Source organism: Varroa jacobsoni, unplaced genomic scaffold (assembly GCF_002532875.2).
Source record: "Varroa jacobsoni isolate VJ856 unplaced genomic scaffold, vjacob_1.0 scaffold_109, whole genome shotgun sequence".
NCBI lineage: Eukaryota > Metazoa > Arthropoda > Arachnida > Mesostigmata > Varroidae > Varroa > Varroa jacobsoni.
In genome coordinates, this window is record NW_019213011.1 from 9,642 (window position 1) to 19,228 (window position 9,587).

Consider the following 9,587-nt stretch of genomic DNA (forward strand, 5'->3'; position numbering starts at 1 on the left):
AAGAAAAGCCCTTAATAGTTTATGGGTAATACGTATTCGCACGATTATTAGAAACACACTTGAAATGTGTATATATATATATATATATATGGTTAGGTCTCGTCAATGTGAAGCTAAGTGTCACTGTTATTCGACGAGGGTCTGAATGTAAAATTCGAGTAAAATAAAAAAAAAAAATAGATGCGCCACTCTTCTTCAAAGAGGATCCGTGTGATAATGTTCCATGTTTGTGTCCGAGGTCCTCGTCAATTACCTTACGGGTGGCAATCTTATAGCTAAGTATCGAATTGACATAGAAGTGACTGGGGACCGAGCACTCACTGCACGTAGCCGGCCAAACAGGTGCACAGTCTTTAATATCGTGAGTCTGGCGGAGGACAATCCATTCTATTATAGATATTTTCCAGCTGTAGCCCAAAGAAGAAGATTTGCCTAATTCAAGAACAACAATGGCCTATTTTTATTTGTTGATTTAACATTATCTTTAAATATTTTTTTCTTGTTGGTTGATGCTGCTATTGGGTAGATAATTTTTTAGTCGAAATCGCTATAAGTTTTGCCGGTGCACCATGCAAATTTTCGCTGTGGGGCAAAGAGTAGAGGCAGAGCCGAATTTAATCATAACTAAGATAAAAACGGAACTTTTTTGTATATTGAAATCATTACAGCAGCTGTTCCGGGCTGAATCATAAATCCAGCCCTATTTCTAATTATATGCGTCAGGGTTAACAAATATATCATCAAATAGTGATTCGTCACATATTATTTTTTTCTCACTTAATTATGCAGCGAATGTTTTTTAATATGATTGCTTTCGAAAAAATACTATAGTTCGCCCTTGGCGTTTGCCCCGACTCACTGTTAGCGGTAGAATACGTTTCATCAAATTATCAGGACTGTGCAGTCTTATTACTCTAAACTAGCGTATTATCAGTAGAGTGTGGTTGCCGTGCGTACTATTCTTCATTGTTGTCACCACTAGATATTACAGTCTCGTCGGTGGTCTCTAGATTTTTTTGATCTACAATAAAATGACAGCGCCGGAAAACTCTTCAATCCAATGCAAACCAGAAATGCGTAATTCTACCGTAATAATTTCGCGTTCCCGATTCCTCCTGTCTTCGACTCTATTGAAGAAGCGTGATCTTCAATCATATTTATATCAGTATACGTTCAGAGCAATTCCAAATTGACGACACTATATAGCGTAAGAGACGTTCAACCAACGGAGTTTTATTCCGTTTGATTTGGGCCAAGCAAGTCAATCAGGGTAATCTTGCTACTTTACACTCTTATTTGCCTGAAATATTCAGAAATTTTCATAACATTTAACATTTAACAGCTTCTTCTCGATGTATGCTCGCAGTGGACCACAATTTTGAACTTAAACAACCTAAGCTTTTGGCCAAAACTGATCCTAATAAAAAAAAATATATGTATGTAAAGCATATGGCAAGCCATAGATCTTACATAAAAATGAGCTCCAAGGGTTAAAGCTACCTAAGCGTGATCTGCGGTTTTGGTGTTCTTACCGGTAGAACGTAACTAAACACACAATGCTCGCATCTTTTTGACGTTGTCCTAGTGGCATTCCCTCGGACGTCACAAGCATTAACATATATGTGAAAACGTTTTGTTTTAGTTTGTTACGCAGATTTTTTTTACTTTCCACTTACGTTTAAGTTGGAAAAAAATGTTTGCCGTTCTTATCAGCAACACAATTCTGGACAAAAAACTGACATTAGTAGCCTAAACTCCAGATAAAACTATCTAGCTTACATACTAACATCACGACAAGGTTATAGAAGATACTCATATATATATATATATATTAGATAGATATAGAATAATATAGTATAAACAAGCAGCGCAGGGTTTTCGGAAGCAGGAATAACATTTGAGAAAAGGGCAGCCATTTAAGCGTCAACCTAATACTTGGATAATTTATTATAGCACATACTGTATAAAATATAAGCAGGTAAATTTTTTAACAGTTAGGAAACGTCGGTACTCAGTAACCGGTAGAAGAGATAGGTGGTATATCTATTCCAGTTGCAATCACGTACGAGGTTTAGCATGTCGGGAACTCTAAATTGTCACCCCATAAATAAACGTGTGATTGCCTCCTTAAAATTCTGCTGAAGCTGAAACTTCTATGTATCAATACGACCGTTAACAGGTCGCTGCCCGGGGAGCAAAACGGGTAGCTTTGAATTTACAGCTTGAAGGTAGCGTAATAGGAAACTGATACTACGAATTGTAAAAAACGATTGAAAATTCGTGCTCTTAGTCCAATGGCCACTCACCTCGACGAGGGAATCCAATATATTCTTTTCATTTGGTCTTCGTAGACTGCGGGGTAAAATTCACAAAGCTCGTACGAGAAACTTGTTCTTGAAGCATGGATCTTCGCATTAGCTTTAGCATGCATCGACCATTGCCGAAACGATAATATTGCTTCTGGAAGGTGATAAATATTATTTGCAAGAAAACATAAACACTTCATTAATCATGATTTTTGTCGGGATGACCCAGAGCTACTTCTACAACTGAAGCCGGTACGTCTTGCTGAGACAGGTCAATCAGGTTGTCTTGAAGTGCACGTCGACACACAATCGCGGCAAGGCAGCGGAGACGGACAACTACGAAGCATGAAGTGTCCACGTCAAGGCCCATAAGCTGCCACAAACTGGTATCTAACTGACAACACATTCGGGAAATTAATTCTTTTCTAAGGTATTCCGGCAGCCTAGGAGGATCTCTCAACAGTAGGGAAAGTGTGCTTACGTGTTTTCCTGGCAAAATCAACAAGCTAGCTCCCCCCACCAACAGCTTCATGACGGTCCACACAGCTGGCCGACTAGGTTTGTTCACCACTATTAAGGCAAGAATGAATAGGCACTCATCGCGCCACTGCTGGATCTCTATGAAATCCGAGAATAAACGATCGATGTCCATTCGGGCGACGGCATCTGCGAATTCAGATATAAGATCCTGTCCCGGTCTCTGAAGTGGAAGGTACTCGCCGCAGCAGTTGTAAAAGCCGGGTAGGATGGATACCGATGGCTGAGCTACCTCAACTATGAGATCTCGGCAGTATTGCCAAAACCCACTCAAAAAATTCTCCTTCAGTTCTCCGTACCGTCCGCAGAGCCGCGGTTTCAAATATGCGGCGGTATCTAACACGAAATACTTCATGCGTGCTAGCTCATGTAAATCATTGACGTGTAACGACTGGAAGAAATTCGAACAAATGATATCAGAAGAGTATTTGAGCCTGGAACCGGCTAATAGTATTTGCCAGGTAGTTTCCACAAAATCGCCAGCGGTCATTTGCTTCTCTAAGCGGTCGATATCTTCAGAAGATTCAAAGAGTCTCCATTTACCATACGATGTCCATTTCGAATCGGTACGGGCGCCCGGCCTGAACTCTAGAGACTTTCGAAAGTACCTGAGCTGTCCGAAAAGTTCCCTGCTGCGAAAATAACACGATACTTCACATAATTCAAATATGTCAGCAAGCCTATGGCGTCGTTTCCACGTCACCGCAGGGCAACTGACACTCATCTCAACGACGGCCGATATGTCGCCTTCGCACGCTGCGAAATGTATATCACCAATGTCAAATCGGACAAATTTCTGCAAAACTTTAATGTGGTCGATCGTCATGTAGTGGAGAAGCTCGGACATTGGAGGCAATTGGTTTCGGCCAAATTTAATTAGCGGCTCAAGTAAACGCCACAGGAATATCTTATCACCACGTGTCATGCTCCACATGACAAATGCTTTCCTCGATACTTTGTAGCCATGTTTAGTAAGATACTGAAGTACGGCTGGTTGGGGCTCGTTTGCACCCAGCGCCGAGATCACAGCGCACAGATGGCAATCGCTTGACGAAGTGCTTACTTGTGGCAACCTGTTTAATCGCAGTGTTTCAATTGCATAGCGTACTTCATCCAGCTCGGCGTTGAAGCATATTGCTGACAGAAGCTTATGGCCACGTTTGCCAGATTCGAAATAAGCGTCGAGTGCTTTGTGAGGCACCAATTCTAGCGTTGTCTTAACGTAAACAGGTAGGTGACCGTGATTATTGACTATTGTAGAAAGATCACCGAGCTTTTTCAAATGCTCTATGGCAGGGATTTTATGATCGGATCGAATGCCGGATGCGGTTGATGATGTGGTACGAATCTGCTTTTTTGGCTGTAGCATTTGACCAGTAACCGACGTATACGGCGACACTGCATTGGTCTAGCTAAATGTACATTTTCACATGCGCCGATAGCAACAACGTGGCCAATCGTCAATTACCGCTTAATTTCACTAAACGAGTTTGTTCAGTGCTAGAAGATTTAACAGATGTATTTTTGTTATGGTACCGTATCGTTCTTGCCGAAGGGGAACAAACAACACTGCAGGAAATCTCTTCTTCTAACAGGGGTACATGAAAATCACCACAATGCTCATGAAAGCAAGCTTAGCTAATTCTTCTAGTATTTAAGAATCGAAGGTAAGCATCAGATGGTGTCGCGCGAGCTTTTGTCGTTTGTACGAGAGCTGGCGAGGGGGATTCGACACATCAACAGACGCATGCTTCATTCTCCTAAACCGGTCGAAAGACGCCCGCTATAAAACGTTTGTTTCGCTTAATATGATCTAGAACGTATATTTACCCGAACTAATTGATATGATCATGGTGCATGTGTAAATTTACACTTGTTAACCTTATCAATTTATAGGGTCAGTATGGAGACTGGAGCAGAGCTGACGTTCGACACTGCCGCCTCTGCCACGTTAAGTTCGTGATTTTGATCTAGAAAGATTTTGCCGTTTGTTTTGAACGGACAAGTCCCGCAGGTTTGCTACAGTGAGCAGTTGAAATGTTTGTTGTACATACATAGGTACGTATCGATACATATAGTGGTTCATCTCGAGTGCGGACCTTTGGCTTAGACGACAGCTCGAAATGAACAATACGCTGCGCGTGATGGCTGCACATGAAACCTCCATCAGCTGTCTTATCACATTGCACGCAGTCGACTCACTGTATCATGTGATCACATACAGTCAGGTCTTCATTTACAACCATTTCATGAAACTGACATATGAGGGCTAGCAACACCGACGATGCAATTCCGCTCGATAAGGATAATACAAAATAGGATGCACGCGACCTCTCGGCACGCAAGGGCCAACTGTTTAAACACTAGCACGACCTAAATTCGACTTAAACCTTGCGCTTGCCATAGCCAATGCTTCTTAACTTAGGTGTGGTGCAGATATGATGCACGTTTAAATATCGTCAGAGGCGGTCCGGAAGCGGAAAAAAGGGTTATGCATTTTTGATCGTTTCTCGATCCGACAGTCCCCTTCTCATGGCCATCTACTTGTTGGGCAATCAGCCGATCCCGACTCCGCCTGAAAGTCATAGAGCCGATGTTCTGGTCTAGTCTTTCTTCACTGCGATCAATAACTTCGTTTCGGGGAAGTCGTCGGCGTAGCAACTGAGAACGAGTTTCGCCCAAAGAAGAACGATTGGAGAAACGAACATAACATTAATACTTGAACCCCTTTAGGGGTCTGATGTGGCCAGCTCCTATAGATGTAGCGCAATAAAGCAAAAGGTATTCGTTATCGCACGTTTATGTAAGCCGCTTTGAGTTCATAATTTGTCGCTGTCAAATTTAGGCAATTATCCAAGACACCCCCGGCTGAGACATAGCGGACAGAGAACAATTACAGATCAGTATCGAATTAATGCTCATACGTATAGTCTATACTAGTGAGAGTATTTATTTGAATAGAAATAAGGAAACCAAAGTGTCTGATCAATTTCATGCAACCTCGAGCATAGTAGCATTTAAATAGTTGGTTACTTGATTTATACAGCTAAAGTTAATTGTGTGCAGTGGGAAGTTAAATCAACCATGACTCTCGGCAAAAACGCTCCTACGTTTCGAGCTTTACGTCCAGGATCGCCGTTTGCCGCTCCATCACACGGCTGACTTCCAGCACACAAAACCCCGCCATAGATAAACTTCAATCTGGACCGCAACGTATTCGTTATAGTGGCAGTAAATCTGTTTACGTTAGCCAATAATCTTCAACAGGGACTGACGTATATGACGTAAATTGTTGCACCTTTAAAATAATAGACGTTCTAGTAGTAGAGCGCATGTGATCGTATCCTCGTTTCACAGCGGAGTTCGTCGAGTGGGTCTTTTTATACGCGTATTTACCTTTAGTGCCTTATAAATGTAACGTTAAAAGACTTCTGAAATGAACATAAATACGTGTGGCGCCACAGTGCTTCCCCGCCGCAGAGAAAAATTTTCCAATCCAACGTACCGGGCGGCCATTTTTATCTATACTGTAAATTCATGATGATCTAACATCGAAAATAGAACACGAATGTATTTATAAAAAACCGGCTATATCAATATATTAATATTAAATGTGAGATCGTGTGTATGTATTGTTAACACGAAATCAACCACAGTGATCATTTTAGCTGCTTGTTATCATAGAAGTTGATACATTTATTAGCCTAACATAGAAATCTACGTCATTCTAAATCTTTATTTAACTATAAAAGTCATGATTCTTTTTTATAGATAGGTTATTTGTGTTATTATGAAACAGGTATACAACGAATGTCTGTAAATTTAGTACTAAAGACAATCGGTACCTCTGGTTAACTACTTATTCAACGTGGACTTCTTTCCATTTTTTTGTTTACTATGCATGACAAACAAATTGGTATTAGTTGAAATTTTTCATGTGTATTGATGAGCATCCTATCCATCTTGATGTCGAAAGAGTTCTCTTCCGCATTGATTCCAGACGAGACTGTCGGCAAGCACAGCTGCGCTAGATAGCAAGCTCTGGGAACGCCGCAAGTCAGTCCTCGTGCTTCGTAGCCTAGATGCAGGCTGGGGCGTGCATTTCCTACCGCTTCTGATAAATAAGTAACCAGATTCACGATGCTAGAAGTATCTACAATCACGTAAGGGTCCTCCGTTCTTCTTTTAGAGGCAAAGTGATGCTGTGAAGGAAAGGTAGGGGGCGCTAAATTGGCAATGTGATAAGATAGAAAATATCGCCAGAACTGGATTGCTCGGATAACTCGGCCTGGATTTGGACCAAGTAGAATTACAGCCAACGTCACCCTCCATACGGGATGGTGTTGACCTAGCTCCGTTAGCCGACCAGCTAGAAGCATAGTCGCTAAAAAAATCTTCGTGTTTCGGAAGTGCAAATGGCCAGTACATGTAATACTTTGTATGCACATGGAAAAAAGATATCCCTAGAGAATTGCTCGGGTCACGTACACGACTGGAAGGGCCGCGCGGGACGCAGGCCGGAATGCATAAGTTGTCCTTCTTCGCACAATCGGTGTGCACTAAAACAGTGTAGGAGGTATGGTAAAAGTATTGGAAAAATGTGAGTTGTTTGGTGGAAAGCAAGCGAATGTATAAGCTCAAATCATAAAACTGTAAAAAAGAGGTAGCATCTATGCCTAGATGTTAAGTATCATAAAAATCGTATCTCGTGTGTGGAAAACGCATTTTTGCCACGTCTGAGCTTCTAACAAAGCGATTTAAAATCAATCAAACGTTGCGCAAATTACGGTCGTGGAACTACACCTAAAAATGTGTGATAAATTAGCAAAAATACATAGTTAATAAAAGCAAAGGAAAGCGAAGAGCTTCAAGTAACTATAATTGTGTCAACTTCTATGTTAGCTGATTCCTTATTGCTCAGAATCGTTTAATAAACAGGTAAATAGATCGATAATAAACTTCTGAAAAAATTGCTAGTGGGTACTCACAAACACTGAACAGAACATTCACATAAAGGAATCAGCTCTCGAAAATAAAAGCCGCCATAATTCAAAAACTTCTTACAAATACTTTAATAAAGTATCTTTACACGTAGCTCTTTATGTAGATAATGATAGAACTACTAACAAAATAGACATAAGAAATCCCCCAAAACAGTATCTAGTTATTGCAGTACACTAATCCAATTCAAGTTCTCACCTTTCGTGGTATTAACATTTGCCAAGTAACGTTTCGTGTATTTAAAGTTAGAGTAGGAAATTAGAAACCCATTGCTTTGTTTTGGTTTACTTATACAAGTTTACGCTGTATAAAGTAAATTGTATGTTGTACGAGATATTCGCACCCAGACTATGGAAAATCTTGCTTATTATTACTTTATCCTTGGGGTGAGATTTACTCAGGACGCTTATAATCAGTGATGTTTTTTCTTTTAGGAAATTTCTCGGGCCTTAGGAACGCAAGCATTGTTTGTCGCCAGTATTCGACAGCGTCAGTGATCGTAGTACGTCCAGGAGAAACGACGTATGAAATGCAATGCAGGATAACAGTTAGAGATCGTTATTGTTAGCCCTACTTTAATTTACTTGAAATGATGCGCACTACTTTGCCACTGGCAACGTTCGCAGTCTCCGTCTCAGTGGGTTCAGAGCCTTTTTTGAGTTCCAAATAAGTATAAACAAGGGTTTCTTAGTTACACTATTTTTGCCTGGCTCTATTTATTTACGTACTTTGATTCGACGCAACGTACTTCCAGTAATGTTCTAATGTGCTCTAGCACACCGTAAATTGTAGACACTCACAATTATTTTCCTAGTGCTCATTAACCGCCGAGCCCAACGATCCCTAGAAAACAGGTTTTCTCAGGAAAAAACATTCCCTGAGAAGGTTTGACATCTTTTTTTCATTTGTGACGGTTTTCATATGCAGATTGCTTCATTCGTTCATTATCACTAGCGTAGTACTTTGTGTGCCCACTCCGTGCTTAACACCTAGTTTCTGTCAGCCACTCAAAGGACAGATGTTTCCTTGTTTCGTAATTATACAGTCGCGATAGTCACGTGTTTCGATTTATTTATTTTGTTTTTTACTTAAACGGTTTTTTTTTGCATTCGAGCTGCTATTTGCTCCAACATATATGTACAAAACAACAACAACAACCAAAAAAAAAATCAGCCTTTATGTCAGCTAAATATACTATACAGCATTAGATCGATTAAGTTACCTTAATAACTCGTGAGTAAAAGGCTGTGACGTGTAGCTAAAAAAAAAAACAAATGCAATTAGGCCATGGGCTCCTGATAACAAAGTGTAAACCTGACCCAAAAGTGAGAATAAATGATGATAATTGATAACAGCCCTACTGTATCTCTTTTACAACTAGAAATTTTTACCTCAGTCGGTCGTTTGAGCGTTCCTCCGAAAGGTGAAACCTAAAACTAATACATATTTTTCATGGACGGCTTGGACAGGGCTAATTTTTTTATCAGCCCGAGCGAACCGTACGTAGAAACTATGGCCTTAAAATAAATGTACCAGCATAACTATGAGTTTAAGGTGCGTCCACGAAAAGGCAAATCGCATGCGGTGATAAAACGACAACAGTTAGTCAGGAACGACTCACCTGTATCAGTTCATTCGGTTCGATAAACTCAAGAATGGATGTTACTTTGCCAAGCCAATCAGCTTAAGAAGCAGTAGTAAAAGATTCGAGAGTCAGCGTCGCAGAGAACGCTGGGGAGCCTG

The 9,587-nt window shown here is 40.7% G+C and overlaps 1 protein-coding gene and 1 long non-coding RNA gene across 3 annotated transcripts; one reads left to right on the plus strand and one right to left on the minus strand.

Moving 5' to 3' along the window:
• Positions 1 to 436: 436 nt before the first annotated feature.
• On the minus strand, positions 437 to 4,710 carry LOC147753912 (uncharacterized). 2 transcript variants are annotated; one of them, XM_086970644.1, is made up of 3 exons: positions 4,674 to 4,710; positions 2,307 to 2,460; positions 437 to 1,300 (listed from the first exon to the last, which is right to left on the minus strand). In XM_086970644.1, the coding sequence occupies exons 1-3, from the start codon at positions 4,693 to 4,695 to the stop codon at positions 1,285 to 1,287; spliced, it is 192 nt and encodes a 63-aa protein (XP_086826770.1). In that variant the 5' UTR covers positions 4,696 to 4,710; the 3' UTR covers positions 437 to 1,284. The 2 variants fall into 2 exon arrangements, with proteins under 2 accessions (XP_086826770.1, XP_086826769.1); XM_086970643.1 differs by lacking the exon at positions 4,674 to 4,710 and having other exon boundaries at positions 2,307 to 4,651.
• Positions 3,986 to 9,198, plus strand: LOC111265859 (uncharacterized). Its single transcript, XR_002683722.1, has 3 exons — positions 3,986 to 4,073; positions 4,740 to 4,867; positions 8,279 to 9,198. It is a non-coding gene; the product is annotated as an uncharacterized LOC111265859 (long non-coding RNA).
• Positions 9,199 to 9,587: the final 389 nt, after the last annotated feature.